Source organism: Chinchilla lanigera, unplaced genomic scaffold (assembly GCF_000276665.1).
Source record: "Chinchilla lanigera isolate Chin_1 unplaced genomic scaffold, ChiLan1.0 scaffold00046, whole genome shotgun sequence".
NCBI lineage: Eukaryota > Metazoa > Chordata > Mammalia > Rodentia > Chinchillidae > Chinchilla > Chinchilla lanigera.
In genome coordinates this window covers 362,650-380,058 of record NW_004955447.1, presented here as the reverse complement: position 1 = coordinate 380,058, position 17,409 = coordinate 362,650, and the positions used below count along the sequence as shown (strand labels likewise).

General features: G+C 37.6%; 1 protein-coding gene across 6 annotated transcripts in view; it reads right to left on the bottom strand.

Annotated features, from left to right (window-relative positions):
* Window positions 1-3,911: 3,911 nt before the first annotated feature.
* Window positions 3,912-17,409, bottom strand: part of Ankrd17 (ankyrin repeat domain 17) — a 116,494-nt gene continuing 102,996 nt past the window's right edge. For 4 of the 6 annotated variants that reach the window (XM_005392762.2, XM_005392763.2, XM_005392765.2 and 1 more), the window contains 6 exons: window positions 12,799-12,996; window positions 8,369-8,443; window positions 6,914-7,162; window positions 6,252-6,430; window positions 5,501-5,665; window positions 3,912-4,516 (listed from right to left, as the gene is read on the bottom strand). In XM_005392762.2, the coding sequence (XP_005392819.1) occupies window positions 4,457-4,516; window positions 5,501-5,665; window positions 6,252-6,430; window positions 6,914-7,162; window positions 8,369-8,443; window positions 12,799-12,996 (926 nt within the window). In that variant the 3' untranslated portion in view covers window positions 3,912-4,456. The remainder of the gene's footprint in view (window positions 4,517-5,500; window positions 5,666-6,251; window positions 6,431-6,913; window positions 7,163-8,368; window positions 8,444-12,798; window positions 12,997-17,409) is intronic. The other 2 variants (XM_005392764.2, XM_005392767.2) reach the window with 1 other exon arrangement.

The following is a 17,409-nucleotide window of genomic DNA, read 5'->3' as shown; positions in this document are numbered from 1 at the left end:
TGCCGTTTTTTCGTGAATGTGTGTATGTGTTTATTACTTAGAATTGAACTCTTGACCTTGGCACTGAGCTACATCCTCAGCTTTTTTTGTTCTTAAGAATGGGTCTCCCTAAGTGACAAAATTGTTCAGGCATCCATAGTGCTGGATTATGGAGGTGCACCACCGTACTCCGCTCTTAAGAGGCATTTTTCAATTTAAGATGTTTATTAGGATGTACTAATAGTATTACAGATTAAGAATCTGGATTGGATTTCCTTTCTGCAGTCTCTGAAATTGTTCATACCCATCATGGTGATGCTGAACACAGGAATGGAGTTTGCAATGGACTGCATGTGCGCTCTCAAAATCTGTGTGTTAAGCCAGGTGTGGTGGCTCACGCCTATCATCCCAGCACTTGGGACACTGAGGCAGGAGGGTCACCATGAGTTCAAGGGCAGTCTGACCACATAGCAAGACTCTGTCTCAAAAAGCAAACAACAACAAAAACTGTGTGCTGAAACTCTAATTCCCAGAGTGTTAGTATTTAGGTACAGGGTCTTTAGGAGGTAATAAGGTTATAAGGGTGGACCCCCAGGAATTGGATTACTGTCCTTATAAAACAAAAGAGACGAATATGCCGCAAGTGAAGAAATAGAAAAGCACCTGGAAATCAGCGGAGGCTGTCATCAGGAACTGAACAAGCAAGAATGCTAATGCTACACATCATAGCTTTCAGAACTATGAGAAATCAATTTGTTTAAGCAATCCCAGTCAGTATTTTTGTTACAGCAAACTGAACTAAGGTGCTCAAAATTTGAATAGAGATTATTATGTACAGTAATTCTATGTACAGAATTAGATTTTACATTTCCCAACTATACCTTCTAAAATAGTAAAAAAAAACACAACCAAAAACCAGATGTGGTGGCACATGCCTGTAATCTCAGCACCTGGAAGGCTGAGGCAGGAAGATCACCACAAATTCTAGGCCAGCCTGGAGAGACCTCTCAAAACAACAAAACCTTGTAAATTATTTCTATGAGCAGTTTTTTAAAGGCACCCCTTTAAATCAATTGTTTTTTGTTTTTTGGGTTTTTTTGAGATAGGGTCTTGCTGTGTAGCTGAGCTTGAATTATTTAGCTCAGGCTGGCCTCCAGCTCATGGCAATCCTCCTGCCTCAGCCTCCCAAGTACTGGGATTACAGGCATGTGCCACCAAGCCGTCATTTTTTTCTATTACTTTAAAGATCTATTTTTCAAATTAAAGTTTTCTAATGTAGAATTAGGTCTTTCCCCTTTATATTGAAAAGCATCCTGTTATGTCATTTTCTCACTGATTTTTAAGTATTTAACATGCAAAGTTTTATTTTCAAAGTGTGAATTCATTTCAAGGTGGAAGTCTTAACATGAAACCTCTGACAACTATTAGTCCTGTACTCATTACGTTATAAAAGAATTATATCAATGCTATAGTGGAACTTTTATATTCACTTACCCAAAATTCAAATGATAGTACTTCTGCAATCCATGTGTGCAATCTAAGTAGTGGCATTAAATCATTAATGATACGCTTGCCTTCAATTCCACACACCTGAGTTAATCAACAGCTGTGACTTGTGTAAGCAAGCATTTATCACTGAGATGTGTTTTTCATGAACATACAGAATTTGCCCAGCATAACCTAAATACACCAAACATTAATTCTTTTTTTTTTTTTTTTTGGTCTTTTTGAGACAGGGTCTTGGTATAAAGTTCAGGCTGGCCTTGAACTCACTTTGTAGCCCAGGCAGGTCTCGAACTCACAACGATCCTCCTGCCTCAGCTGTAACCCCCTAGTGCTGGGATTGCAGGTGTGCACCACCACACCTGGCTCAAACATGAATTCTGATTCTAAAATCTCTTATATAAAAAATAAGTTCTGGCACACCTTGATGGTTGGTTATGAGTGTTTATGAAAAACATCAAAGTGAAAACAGATCAAATCAATTAGAGGATCTTGAATCAATTAGTTTTGCAATCTTGAGTTTCTCAGTTTTGTCTAATTTGTACTGTTTTACATGAGAATATATGGCACACACCTGTAATCCCAGCACTTGGGAGGCTAAGGCCAGCTTGGGCTACATAAGCGAGATCAAGGCCAGGCTGCACTATTCAACAAGACCCTGTCTCAAAAGCAAAAACAAAACAAAACCCTAAAGAGAGTACAGTGTTGGAAAATGATTTTTATGAAATAGGTAAATAATCTGAGACAAAAGACAAAATACTATTTTTTGAACAGCATTAACATTCTATATACCTTATTTCCTCAGAAAACAAAAATGAGTAAAAAAATTTTTCCTTTACTAATAAAATAAAATTGATTTTACATTACAGTAATGAGAAACAGACATTTCAAAATCAGCTGTGTTGTTTTTTGGAATCAGGGTCTATGTGGTTCAGGCTGGCACTGAACATCGTAGCGATCCTCCAGCCTCACCCTGGGATGACACACCTGTGCCACTACCCTCAGCTCAGTTATGTTTAACTGTATGTTGAGAAGGCATGAAATGGAGATTTGTTGGAAAAGGTAAACAAAATGATCTCAAATGTTGATATAAATAGACTGTACTATCACTGGGATACTACTTTGGGATTTAAGGTGTGAACTAACCCAAGTATTATTTCTCAGAACTAAATGACTTCTTAAATGAATGACAGTAAATAAACACATCATGTTGTCCACATATACGTACCACATTCTTTGCAAAGGGGGGAAAAAGGACCTGCATGGTCTAAAAGATATGTTTTTTTTATTGTTCAAATAATAATGCACTGAATTACATATGAAATATAAAAAATGTATTTGAAAAATGTTCCTAGGACAGACTTCTAAAACCATATTTTACTTCACAAGTCTGATACCAAAAGGTCAATCTAGAGCATTTCAATCTGCATTCCCTGCCCAACAGCTCCACACGCCAAGAAAATATAGGTGCTCTCCCTATTGTTCTCTCAGTAAAAGAGCTCACACTAAGAAATTCTGTTTAGTGAAACAACACAACTCATGTGTTGTAATAAATGTTGAGCAATATTTGTTCTTCAGAAGGATTATCTTACGTAGAAATGAACCTAGTTAACAAAAAACAACTAAGCAAAAAACAGAATACTGGCAAGTTTCTGTTGAGTAATATCACACCCTTTTCTAGTGCACATATTCTTAGATACATTACTGTTTTATTATTTCAAGTGAATGGAATATATAAATCCCAATGAATAAAATGGAGATTTTATATTGTAACTGTATACTCATATATCTCCAGTAATCTCTGTAATGACAAATGCAAACTTTATTACTTGGTCCAAGTAAGGTGTTGATCCTTTTCACTGATACATAAGTATGGAGGAGCATGAAGCCTTCTGAATTGAAGAAAAGAAAATACTCTCAGTGAATTACTGAAAATTGAAATTTTATGTTGACTCTTAATGACTGTAAAGCCAATGTTAAGAATCAGTATTATCCAATATAAAATACTGCACTCAATAGTAATAATAAACAGTATATTAAGAGCTTGCTGATGCTGACTGGGAATAGTAGTGGCCTTTTACAGTCTCAAAAAGTCTGAACATTTTATCGTTTGAAGAAACTACTGGTGATGAAGATATTCCATCTCTTTGGAGGAATCATTACAGTGAACATCTTTACGGAATTTTTTCAACTTGGGAATTTTATACTGGAATTACAGTGCCAAAGTAAGAGAAGAAGAAAGTGAAGAGAGGAAGAAGTGTGTATTCTACAAGGGGGAAAAGGTAATAAAAAGATAGGGAAAAGTAAGAAATTTCCTCTGTAAGCTACAAACAAACCCGAGGGAGAGCTGGGTGTTTTAAGTCAACATAAGGAAACAAGCACTGATAATGCCCATCACACTTTATACTTAAATTACACAAGTAGAAAAGTGATGCTTATTAATAGTTTAATGTATGAAGGAAACATCCAGATTTCTGAATATGAAGGTACATATCTCACATTAATTTAAGTCTACATAAAGTAGAGCCTCTATACTGACATATTGAAATTTACTTTCTGCTTAGCCTTTTCTGTTATGTAAACAATTGTACATTTATTTGCCATTCTAAAACCTCAGGATCAAGTTTACATAATTTTGCTAAATTTCCGTGTTTGCTCAGAAGCAGTTTACAGTACTAAAACCAACCAGCCAAAAAACAGCTTCAACAGAAAGTTATGTCGAAAGGGGAAGAGGGAAAGAAAAAAAGAAAAATGATAAGAAAAAATGCTAACTAAGGTAAAACGACTGATGATGGGGAGTGGGCAGTCACAAATGTTCACAGAAAATAGGTCAGTTAGTAAGTTCTTCTGCAAAAAGCCTACACACTTCAGTCAAGCACATCAGTAGAATGATTTGGGAGCATAATTGTTTTTCTGGCCACTTGTGATTTCCTCTGCATGAAAAGGAATCTGCAGGCTAACAAGCTCATCCTCATCAGCCCAGCTGGTTCATATGCACGCTGTTCATGTGAGGTGCCCAGGGTCCAGTCCACACCTAGGAATATACAGAACATGGATCTTATTAAATATGTATTTGATTGAAACTCCTAACTAATGAAGTGCTCTCAGTATCTAGACTTAATCATAGAACACTCAGTATCACTCAGTTTGAACATACTAGCAAATAAAACCATGTTAAATTGCTTTTTAAAAATTTTGTTTTGCAGTGCTAGAAATCAAACCTAGGGCCTTCTGCATGGTAGGCAAGTGCTCTCCACTAGGTGGTGTACACCCTCACATGTTTATCTGTTGTTTTCATAGGGCTCTTACTGCTTGGGCAGCAGGATCTATTTTATCATCATCTTTTTAAAAAATCATTACCTATGTACATACAGATTTATGGTGTGTAAGGAGAATGAGTCAGATATTAAACATGCATCAATACAAGCTAAAATATACAAATATACAACCATTTCTATAAATTTTCAGTTAATTACATATAGTTTTGATATTTACAGTACTGTTAACAGATAACCTCTGGATGGCCACTTTCCTAGCACTACTAATTTTTGATGTCAGTATAGCTTGGCATGGTAGTGCACACCTGTAATCCCAGCATTCAGTAGGCTGAGGCAAGAGGATTGCTGTGAGTTCAACGCTAGCCTGAACTACACAAGATCCTGTCTCAAAAAAACCAAAACAGAAAACATAAAAAAAAATACAAAACTCAGCAACAACAAATTAATAAATTTAAAACATTTCTAGGAAGTCAGTATAAAATTTTTTTATATGAAAATAATTTTGTACCTTATCATCTTTTACCTGTCATCTGCTACCCAACGGTGTACATAAGTTCCATAGCTTTAGCCTCAAACCACTATCCTTAGTATCATTCCCACACACTTCTGTTATATTTCAGTCACATTACATCTTTCTCATTTTCCTCAACTGGCCATACACTCCGATCTCTCTTGCTGTCTGTTCACCTGTATCTTACTTCATAAAACTGAGTGTTTATTTGCTAGATAATCAATCGTACCGTTTGAGGACCACTGTTTTCTGTGGAACTTGAAACCATCTTTATCAGTGAGTTCCAAGAAGGGTCTGCAGCATGAGGGCCATTGAATATGGGTCCCCCAGGACCATCAGGAATAGGTGCCACTGGAGGGATCATTGCATTCCCATACACAGAAAAGGGCATACCCTTAATGAAAGGAGAAATAACATTCAAGTTACTGTTTACTTTTCTCAATAGAATCAATATCCTTAAGACAGATATTTAAAGAAAAATTTAAAAAGTAAACAAATCAGAAAATAAAACAAACTTATATTTAGCCAAGTTAAAGTGGCAGATTACTGTTTTCCCATCACTCCAAAGACTGAGGCAGGAGGTCAACCTGGACTACCTAGTGAAACTCTTGTCTCAAAACAAAATAAAACAAAAAAAAATACAAAACCCAGCAACAACAAATATGATAAATTCATAACTTTTCTGGGAATGTGTAAATTATCTAGGAAATCTAAAAATTATTTATTATATGGGTTTAACATTATTTAGATTTACTATGAGATTATTAAGCCTACTAGCTTCAAAATATTTGTCAAAAACAGTCCTCTAAATAACTGAGATAAAATTAAGACTTACAAATTATATATGCTTCAACTAGATTTTGACCTGTATTTGCAGCTCAATCCCCTGCATCATTTTATACATACTCATCTACTGGGAAATGAAAGTTCAGAGAAAAACATTTTGAAACAATGAAGATGCTTGTTCAAATCACCATTACCCCAACTTTAGGAAAGTCCATATATCCTGCAGGAACATGCTGATGGAATGTACCAGAAGGAGTTACGATTCCTGTACTATCTCTCTCCATGGCTTGATGCTGTGAAAATACTCCTGGATCAGACATTGGCCTGTGAATCATAGGGTTTCCCATCCCAGGGTTACACCAGTCTACTTTGTCTAAGGGAAAAGAAAGGCAGAGACAAAAATCTGTTATAGTCTTTTTTTTAAAAACAAAGAATTGGTAATATTTTAACAAAGAGCAGAAAATGAAATGTTTTATATCTAACAATTTCCACATTAAACTGAATTCTTTTAAAATATTATGTTTATATATATTTACAGCAATATTTCCTTGTTTACAGGTAGTAATATAATACAGCCTGATGAAATAACCACTTAAGTGTTATAAAAAAAGTTAAAACATAAAAACCTCAAAAAATGGGATATATATGATAAAATGGAACTTAACATGTGTCTTCATTAGCCTGTTTTCAGCCAGCAATGATAAATGCAACATGAGAAATCACATGGGAACAGAACTCCAAAAACAGTGCAAGCGATAGGAACACAGGCCTTCTAACATGACTGTGAAAGCAATGCTGCCTACACCAGAGTGAAATACAAATAACACCTAGCGAGCGAGCAGGCAACACACCATACCTTGACTGCCACTGATCCCTTCAAAGGACCAGATGCCACTGTGCCCTACGGACGTGGACAAATTGCTCCCAATCACAGATGGGGCTGAAGTTCCCGTTTGCCTAATTCGTGCAGAACGTTCTGTCCCAATTGGAACCGGAACTTTTCTGTCCTGAGAGATGTTGCTAGGCTTCTCCGACCCTAAAGGTACAGATGGCGGAGCAGGAGACGGAGCACGAACCCCAGAGGATACTGACTGCGCAGAAGAATCTGGAGAAGAGACATTTTGACACAGAATATGGGTTATCTGTAGACATAATTCTGTAAAACCAAATTTTAAATTGTGAAGACATCTTAAATACACATTTTCTGAAGAAAATAACGTTTAAGTAACACATTTTGCTTTTTAAAATTTGGTTAAAAGTTCCATGACTTCATGGTAGAATATGAAGGTGTCAATGTTACAAAGCAGTGAATGATTCACATAATAAACCATTAAACTAATTAATGTTTAGATAAGTTAATCCTTGACAGTCAAACGTAACACCAAAGCAATGACAAGACAGTGTTTCAGCAGAAAAACTACAACAATAAGATTGAGGTAGGAAGAAAAAAAAATCACTATATGGCCATTTCCAAACTATATTATTTGTGAACATTTACTTTTTGGGTATGTTATGATGAAAAACAAAGCGATTCAGGTATCAAATTTGGAAGGTCTAGGTTAAGGAAAAAAATAAGTTTATTAAAATGACGCTGTACAGAAACATATATGCTGAAAAAATACTAATAGGAAGCTATGCTTCACTGTGGTGATAACAATCTAAACTTTATCAAAACCAGGTACGGATTTTAATAGAGTCAATTTTGAATGTTGCTGGTCCTGGTGGTGCACTCAGGAGGCTGAGGCAGAAGGATCACTTGGCGTTTGAGGCCAGCCCAGGCTACATAGTGAGACCCTGTCTCAAAATTTAAAAAAATAAACTTTTTTTGAGAATGTTAACTAGAGATTCAATCTCTTTACACACTACTGAGAAAAAAAAACAGTAAAAATTGTGCTTCATGTGAAAAAAATCAACTGTTAAGCACAAATAACATTAAACAAGGAGCTAAAAGTAAAAATCAAAAGTGTTTACCTTCAGACCCAAAATTTACTCATAACTACTTGACAAGTAGTTATGAGGCAAGCATTAGTATTTTTCCATTTACTACTTCTTATTTTTTTTATTCCCCAGACAGGGCCTCACTATGTACTTCATGCTATCCTTAAACTTGCTATGCAGCCCAAGCTGGGCTCAAATTTGCAGTGATCTTCCTGCCTCAGCCTCCTGTGTGCTAGGATCACAGGTGTGTGCCATTTTGCCCAGCTTCTATGTAAGTGTTTATACATTTAGGTTTTCTCTGTGTGTATGTGTGTATGTAAATTGATACAGATTTCACAATTCTATCTACACACACACACACACACACACACACCTGTAACACGAAAGCATAGTGTTTCTATGCTTTCCCAAGTATAAAAGTGTTTTCCCAAGGTACTTTTTAGGGCATCTGGAAGACAAAGAAAATGCAGTTATGCTCTTTAGCTACAACGTATGTTTTGCTTTGTTTTGGGGTGGTGCTGGAGGGCAAATCCAAGGCCTTACTTTACTAAGCACATACTGTGCCACTGAGCTCCATTCCAGCCACCTGTATGCTTCATTTCCTTTTCCAGAGATGGAATCGAAGCCATGGCTTCCAGCACAGAGGTTGGTGCTCTACTGATGTGTTACACTTCTACTCTTCTGCCTTTTATAAGATTTTTGATAAATATTTTAAAATTATTTAAAAAATCAGAGTTGGTAAGCATTTACTAGAGCTTACAGGCCTGTTTTATTAAATTGATACCACCTCTTGAGTTGTAGTGACTATGAACTTAAAACAATGAATACGAAAGTATTTTATAAATTATAATTAGGATATTAATGTTATTGGTGACCAAAAATATTGAAAAAAAACTGGCACTGATGGCACAGGCCTGTAATCTCAAATACTCTGAGGCTGAGACAGAAGGGTTTCAAGTTTGAGGCCCATCTGGTAACTTAGATTCCTATCTCAAAATTTTAAAAAGGGCTGGGGATGTAGCTCAATGGCAGAATACCTGTTTACCACACAGGAGGTCCTGGGCTCAATCCTTAGTACCACAAAACAAAAACAAACTAAAAAAACCCATGAAACAGGTTTGTTAACTCTACTGAAAATTAAAATCCATCTGCTATAGTTCTAGATCCATTAGTATTACCTGATACATTTACTTTTAACCATCCACAAAGGAATGGCAAAGCCACAGGCATGTGTTTAAAACATTATAAATATTTTAAAACCTCATGGCTTTTCACCTTAAAACTCTATGGCTCTGAAAGGCTAGTCTGGGAAGATGTAAGTGGCAGCAGCACAAGTTTTCATTCTCTATTCTCCCTCCATAAAAACAAAGCCACAAAACTGGCAATAAAAATCCATGGATAAAATCAGTAACAAAACAGAAAACAGCTGGGCATGGTAGCACATGCCTCTAATCCAAGCAGCCTGGGAGGCTGAGGCAGGAGGATTACAAGTTTGATTCCAGAAGGGGCAATTTCATGGGTTAGTGAGACACTGTCTCAAAAAATAAAAAAGGATGGGATGTAGGTCAGTATGAAGCTAGGCTTTCAATTTTGTACCACAAAACAAAAAACCTAACAGACAAGGTGTACAGATGAACCCAAAGATAAAAGTGAATGAGGAGAAATCAGCAACTGCTGTATGTAACAGTCTTTTTTTTTTTTTTTTTTTTTGGTTTTTCTCCGGTACCGGGAACCGAACTCACGACGTTGCGCTTGCCAGGCAGGCGCTTTTGCCGCTGAGCTAAATCCCCAGCCCCTGTATGTAACAGTCTTGTCAGGTACGGCAGTGCACACTTGTAATCCAAGCACTCGGGAGTCTGAGGCAAGAGGACTGTCATGAGTTCAAGGCCAGCGACTACACAGTGAGACCCTGTCTCTAAATAACTAAGACAGTCTTGTGGTATTATATTCTGTATGGAAGGAAACAGAATTCTCAGACCTAGGTACAGAAGAAAAGAAGACTCTGAAGATACTTCTAGGCACTCAATGGTTAAAAGGGCTTGCAAATCTGAGAACAGCAGGTGCAATTGGAAAGTGTGAAGAAATTTGGAGAACTACCTGTTGAAGCTTCCTACCTGGACAAAGTCCCACAAAAATAAAAACTTTTGGAGGCAGGCATGGTGGCTCATGCTTGTAATCCCAGCACTCAGGAGACTGAGCCAGAAGGCTCGCCATGAATTCTAGACCAGCATGGGCAAAAGAGTGAGCTCAAGACCAGCCTGAACTACATAAACAGGACCTGCGTCAAAAAAAACCAAGACCAAGAAAGGGACAACAAAAGCAAAGCAAAAAGAAATATCCAATGCCAGGAACAGTGACACATGCCTGTAATCTCAGTACTGACGAGGGCAGAGTGGGAGGATCAAAAATTCAAATTCTACCTGGGTAACCTAGTGAGATGCTGTCCCAAAATAAAAAAAAAAAACACAGCTGAGGATGTAACTCACTGGTAGACTGTGCACTGGTTCAATGTCCAGTTCTGTCAGATAGGAAGAGGGGAACAGGAAGAAGAGGAAGAGCAAAAATGAAATCAAAAAACAAAGTCAAAGCAGATGTAGCTCACTGGAACTGCACTACCCCAGCGAGCCTAAGGCCCTGGGTTCAATCCCAAGCATAAAAACAAAACAAAACAAAACAGAGTAAATGAGGAAGGAGAGGAAAAGAGGAAGGGGGGGGGGAGAGAGAGAGAGAGAGAGAGAGAGAGAGAGAGAGAGAGATTGGTAAATAGTTCAACAAAGCTACAAATTTAATAAAATTTTTGCATACTTCCAAAAACAACAAAAGAGAATTCTAGAGCCTTTGGCTGAGGAAGATATTTTGATCTACTTATTCCTTCTAAAAATTCACAAGAGCTGGGAATTGTGGCACATGCCTATAATCCCAGTACCCGGGAGGGTAAGGCAGGAGAAGCACTGTAAGTTGAAGGGCAGTCTGGGCGACATAACTTAGGAAAGTATTATATGTAAAGGATTATTTCAGAAATGGCTGAATAAAAATAGGACACAAGAATATATAAACATATGAGAAAAACTTTCCAAGTTTTTTTTTAAAGTTACTTACATCTCTGAAAAACAACTCAGAACAATTAGCACAAAGACAGAGAGAAGGAGGGCAGGATGGCAAAGATGAACAAGCCTTACTTTCCCCTATTTCTGCCCCTGGGGGTCTGCCCTAAACTCTATGTTGGATCTGGTTTCCCTTTCTTTTCCTGTTTCCTTCTAAAACCAAATGCAAAGAAAAGTAACCCTTTGTATGCTGTGTAAATGCTTCCTGCTCACCTAATTGAAGAGATTTGCCTTCCTCACAGATCCCCATCCCTACCTAAGCAGCCACAGTCTCCACCATTCCTGGATCAGAGTCTGTTTTCTGCTTCCTTCCTGCAGGCCTACTGGCCTAAGCACAGGCATCGGACCTAAGCATAGCCTACTGTAGGCTACACAGCAGCTGAGCCAATCACATTCCTCATACAAGGAACAGCTGATGAACACAGAACTAGCAACAATACAGAAGATGAGATAATGAAGCAGCCCAGGTGTAAGAGCAAAACAGGAGAGACTCACAAGAAACATCATGAATGAGAGGTCATATATCCCCTAAGAGACAAAGACGGAGAGGAGAAAAAGCTGCCACCGAGTCCTGGCTGGTTCTAAAGATGTTTTTACACACCTGCACTGCACGTACGCTTCCAGTCCTGGGGACTGAACCCAGGGCTTCTGAACTGAGCTACATCCCTCACACCATTTAAAAATTTAGAGAGTCTTGCCAAATGACTAAATTGACCAGGCTAGGCTCAAACTTCTGCCTCTACCTCCAGCCAGCTTTATAGCACATAGTATCTTCCTTGACATTTCTTAGACTTAGATGATGCTACATTCCTTGCCAGGAAAAGAACCTAATTAAAATAATTTTTCACTTCTACATAAATTCTTCAATTAGGGAAAAATAAAGCAGGGCTGGGTTGTAGCTTAGTGGTACAATGCTTGCCTAGTGTGTGAGGTCCTGGGTCCAATCCTCAGTACAGCAAGTAAAAAAAAAAAAAAAAAGGAATTCAGAGTCATGTTACTGTAAAATATAGTATTTTACATTGCTACATTACAGGGAAAAAACAGGTTTCAGAGGATGGGGTAGATCTAGGTTTTGAGAGACCTTAAGCTTATATAGTTTGGCAGAATTGACTTTAGAAAAGATTGCAAAATTACAAATATAAAATCATGTTTAGGACCTTAAAAGGGGATGAGTGCAAATGAGGCACCCCTGCAGCTAAGCATCGCTGACATTATGGTAAATCCACCTCAATTTAGAAAGGAAACTGGTCCTAGTTAGTATGGAAATAGTTGTATGACTACAAATTTTAAAAAGTGCCCTGTGGGAAAATTACACTGTACTTTCTTCCTTTTGTTTCACTGCTGGGGACTGAACCCTGAGCCTTTCCACTGAGCTATATATATCCCCAATCTGTTCTTAAATTTTGAGAGAGGGTCTCGCTAAATTCCTAGGTTTCTTTGGGGAGACGGGCCCCTCTATATTCCCCCAGTTGGCCCTGAACTCTTGATCCTCTTGCCTTTAGCCTCCCAAGTACTTGGAATTACAGGTGTTTATCACAGCAGCACGCTGAACCCTTCTGTTCTCAAAGAAACACAGGAGGCTGGGATATACCGCTTTACCTCATTGGCAAAACAGTAGGCATCAGGCCCTAGATTTGATCCTCAGCACCAAAAACCATTCTGGAAATTCTTCATTTGAAATTACACATATAGCACTTACCACTGGATGCTGATGAACACGGAGTCAACAAACTGAGCGGAGAAAAATGTTGTCTATTAAAGTTAGCAGCTGCAGGTGCTCCTCCAAGGGGTGCTACAGGTCCATACATCTGACCTCCTGAAAGGTTTGAGGCAAAGTTTCCCAAATGTGTAGAAGAAGGTGTTACAGAACCATATGGCGAGTCCATATTGACAATACCTACAATGTAGAAGACAATCATAACTTGTAAGAGTTACCTAGAGACACAATTAGACAAAACTAGTATTCTAAGAGGTCCCCAATATATTCCAAATTATTAAAAAAAATCTTGCCAGGTGTGGTGGTGCACACCAGTAATCCAAGCACTCAAGAGGCTGAGGTGGGAGGATCAACATGAGCTGTAGGCCACCATGGCCTACAAAGTGCATCCAGGCAAGCCTGAACTACCTAGAGAGACCCTGTCTTAAAATAAAAAAACAAATAAAAAAAACCACTTGTTTATTTCTTTCAGTCCATTCATTTGTCATTTCTTCATTTTATAAAGACAACCATAAGAAGGAAGGGAGAAAGAAAAAAAGAATACAAGGGGAAAAATGCAAACAAAGCTTTTGTAAATAAGGAGCGGGAAGAAGGGCTGAAAGGATGGGGGGAAGGGGAATGGGAAAAAAAGCAGCAAGATATATTACGTACAGGTACAGATTTCCTATGATGAATGTGATAGTCACGTATAGCTATCATGTACCAAAAAAAAAAATACGTGGAGATGGGTAAAAAATAAAGACAACCATAAAAAGGAAAACTTAAGTAAAATATTTTATACTTAATTTTAATATTTGGTCTTTCATGAGCAATTATAGACTACATGTAGCTATATTATCAATATTTAGACCTTAAATAGGCCTAAGGCCAAGAAGTTGTATAAAAATTTTATTCTTAAATATTTATAGGAGCCACGCATGGTGGCGTATGCGTACAATTCAAGAGGTGAGCCAGGAGGATCACACGTTTGCATTCAGCCAATGCACTTTGGCAGGAGACTCTCTAAAAATTTTAAAAAAATTTTAAAAAATGGTTGGGAATATAGCTCAGTGAAAAGACCCTGGGTTCAACCCCCCAGTACTGGGAAAAGAACAAAAAAAACAAAAAACAAAAACTTCAAAATCCCCAGAACCTATAGGGGAAAAGAAACAGTCTCTATAAAGGCGTCTGTGGTAAAAAAATGTATTCCCACTTTTAACTAAGCAGCCTTTCCGTAGGTAACAAAGTAGCAATCTGTCACCTATTAATACAATGCAGTACAAAATTTCAGCTATCATATATATTATCCTCTTTGCAGAAATGGCATAAAGGATGTATTTGGGAAGTGAGTACCAAGAAGATTAACTCCGTTTTTCTCGAGTGTAGTAGCAGTGGTATACCTGTGAAGGCAAACATTTCTGTTTTGAGAAGATGCATGACAAAGTATTCAGGAGGGGCTGGGGATTTAGCTCAGTGGCACAGCGCCTGTCTGGCAAGTGCAAGGTCGTGAGTTCAATTCCCGGTACTGGAGAAAAACAAAAACAAAAAAAACCAAAACAACAAAGTATTCAGGAGTAAAGTACCAATGTTTGAAACCCACCTTGTCATAATTTGAGGAAAGGTAGAGAATAAAAGAAAACAGAGGTTAGGGGCTGAAAGAGGGGGGATGAAGGAAGAAAGAAATATAAGAGAGAGGAAAGATAAAAGGCAACAGGAAGGAAAGAAAGCAGAGGAGAGCGTGAGGGCTTGAAAAGTTTGTTTTTTCGGTACTGAGGATCAAACCCACGGCCTTTGCACTGAGGTACATCCCACTCTTCAAGAAAATTCTTTATTTTATTTTATTTTATTTATTTATTTGGTACTGGGAATCAAACTCATGATCTCAGGATTGCCAGGCAAGCGCTTACGCTGCTGAGCTACATCCCCAGCCCAAATACTTTATTTTAGGCAGAGTTTTACCATGTTGCTAAACTGCCTAGGCTGGGCTCCAATTTGTGATCCTCCTGCCTAACACCTCAGCCTTGCAAGGTGCTAGAGTTACAGGTGTATGCCACCATACCTGGCTTGAAAAGATATTAACGAGTGGATAATACAAAGCAAAAATTTTATGTTGTTTCTTAAATTTTTATGCAATTTAACCATTTTTCAAAAAAACCCTATAAAAACAGTTGAGTCTAAAATATAAAGGGTGAAGTTATCTATATAACAAAAGTTAGTAAGCAAATGAAAATATAGAGAAATCAGAAAAATATGTATGGAACACAAAATGAATCAGGAAAAAGTAAGAGTAAAAATTAGGATCTGAGAGGTTTAGGACGAAGTATGAAGTGCTTTCTGTGTAATGAAAGGAAGGATGAGATGAATGCTAAATGACTTGCATTTAGCAATTTTCTCTTTTAATAAACTCTTAATGTTCAACTTCAATGCTAATTCTGAATCTAATCAGTTAACTCCTTCCACTATCCTCCTTGGCTTTTATAAAACTAGTTTTTGATTTTTTATCTTTTCTCAAAATAAAAGCTATTTTTTTCTGAATCTTCATTTTGGTCTTTCTGAATTTATCAACGAAATATCACATTTTTGGAAACAGTATTTTGACTAAATTCTCACTATCACAAAAATGAAATTTAAAAGCACTTTCTACATCCTGGGATATGACAACCTTTAATAACTAAAAAACTGTATCAACTGTGTTGTTTTAGCACAGGAGAAATTTTTCACAGTACCAAAATATTTGATCAACTCTCAGCAAATAAATATTTACAATTTGTGCTTATTACTTTTATACATTATAGAATCAGGTATAAGATAACAATGAATTCCCATTAAACTTGGAAATTTCTGTCCCAGAATGTTTTATCTTTAGTAACACAGATGACAGAGTTCAATGGGACTTTCCTTATGAACACTGAAATTTGAATTTTATATTTTCTGTCACATTTATTACTATCATTGCTATTATTGTTATTATTATTATTATTATTTTGTTTTTATATACAGTGTTTTGCTGTGTACTTCAGGCTGGTCTCAAACTCCCAGTGATCCTCCTGCCTCAGCATCCTGAGGGCTTGGACACATTATTATAGAGTATTTGTAATTACTTTTTTGGCAAGGGGCAGGGAATACTGGGGATTGAACCCAGGGCCTTTGCACTGAGCTATATTCACAACCCCGTTTTATTTTTTATTGAGACAGGGTCTCAGCAAACTCCTACATTTCCCAGGTTGGGTTTGAACTTGCATTTCTTCTGCTTCAACCTCTCAGATTGCTGGGATTACAGTATGTGCCACCATGCACAGCTACATTACCCTTCTATAAACACTGTTTCTAGCCAGGCATGCTGTGTGCCTAGGACCATTTGGGCTGGGAGTTTGAGACCAGTCTGGGATACAGAGTAAGACCTAATCAAAACCAAGTAATTTTTATACTATAAAGTCTCACACATGGACTGGCATTTAACTCACTGAAATGCTCATACGAATGCTCTATATGCAACTTGGCACCCTTTGCAGTACTACTGAAAAAACTAGCAACATCTATAGCCTAGTTACCAGAATTGTCTCAATATTAATTTCTTAGCTTTTGTAACATGGTTACATAGGATGTTTATTTACAGGGAAGATGGAGGACTTACAGAACTTGCCTCCAGATCTAAAAATATTTCAAAGAAAAATATTTTTTAAAAAGTGTAATAAAAGACTTTAGGATCTTACATTTTAAGTCTTGTCCAATGGAATTTTCCGACAATGGAAATGTTCTGTATCTTTCCTGTCCAATAATGGTAGACAGTAACCACAAGTACTTATTAGGTATTTGAAATACAGCTAGCTTGACTCAGATTTATTTAGTCCTACTGGGATCTATCTTTTATTTAGTGATATTGGGGACTGAACCTAGGGCCTGTGCACTAAGCTATGTCTTTTTAAAATTTTTTGCTTTTTTATAGTACCTTTGAGACAGGGTCTTGCTATGTAATTTGGGCTGGCCTTTAACTCCCTTTCTAGCCCAAGCTGGACTCGAATTTGCAGCAATCCTCCTGCCTCAGTCTCCTGAGTGCTGGGGTTAGAGACATGGACCACCACGATCTGTTTACTGTAACTTTTAAATGATTAAAAAAAATACCTTTTTCTTTTTCTAAGACAGGGTCTCATTATGCAATTTAGGTTGGCCTTGAACTCACAGTGATCCTCCTGCCTCAGCCTCCCCTGTGTTGGGATTATGGGCATGTGTTACCACACCCAGTGAACATAAATGCACACCCAGTGAACAACAAAAAGAAAAAATCATCGTATCTGCCAGGTCTGGCGGCTCATTCCTGTAATCACAGCCCTTGGGAGGTAAGATTGCTGGGAGTAACAATAAAGCAAAACTCGGTCTCAAAAAAACAAAACTAAAAAATTACTACACTACACACATAATGCAACAGTCCATGATTTAACTGACTCCAGCACTCTTGGGTTGGGGATGTAACTCAGTGGTAGAGTTCTTACCTAACATGCGTATGACACTGGGTATGATCGGCGGCACAGAGGGAAGGGGCACAGACAGACAGATGACGTCACATGAGAGTATCTGTCTTTACAGCTCAATCGCAGAGCAAAATATGACAAAGTG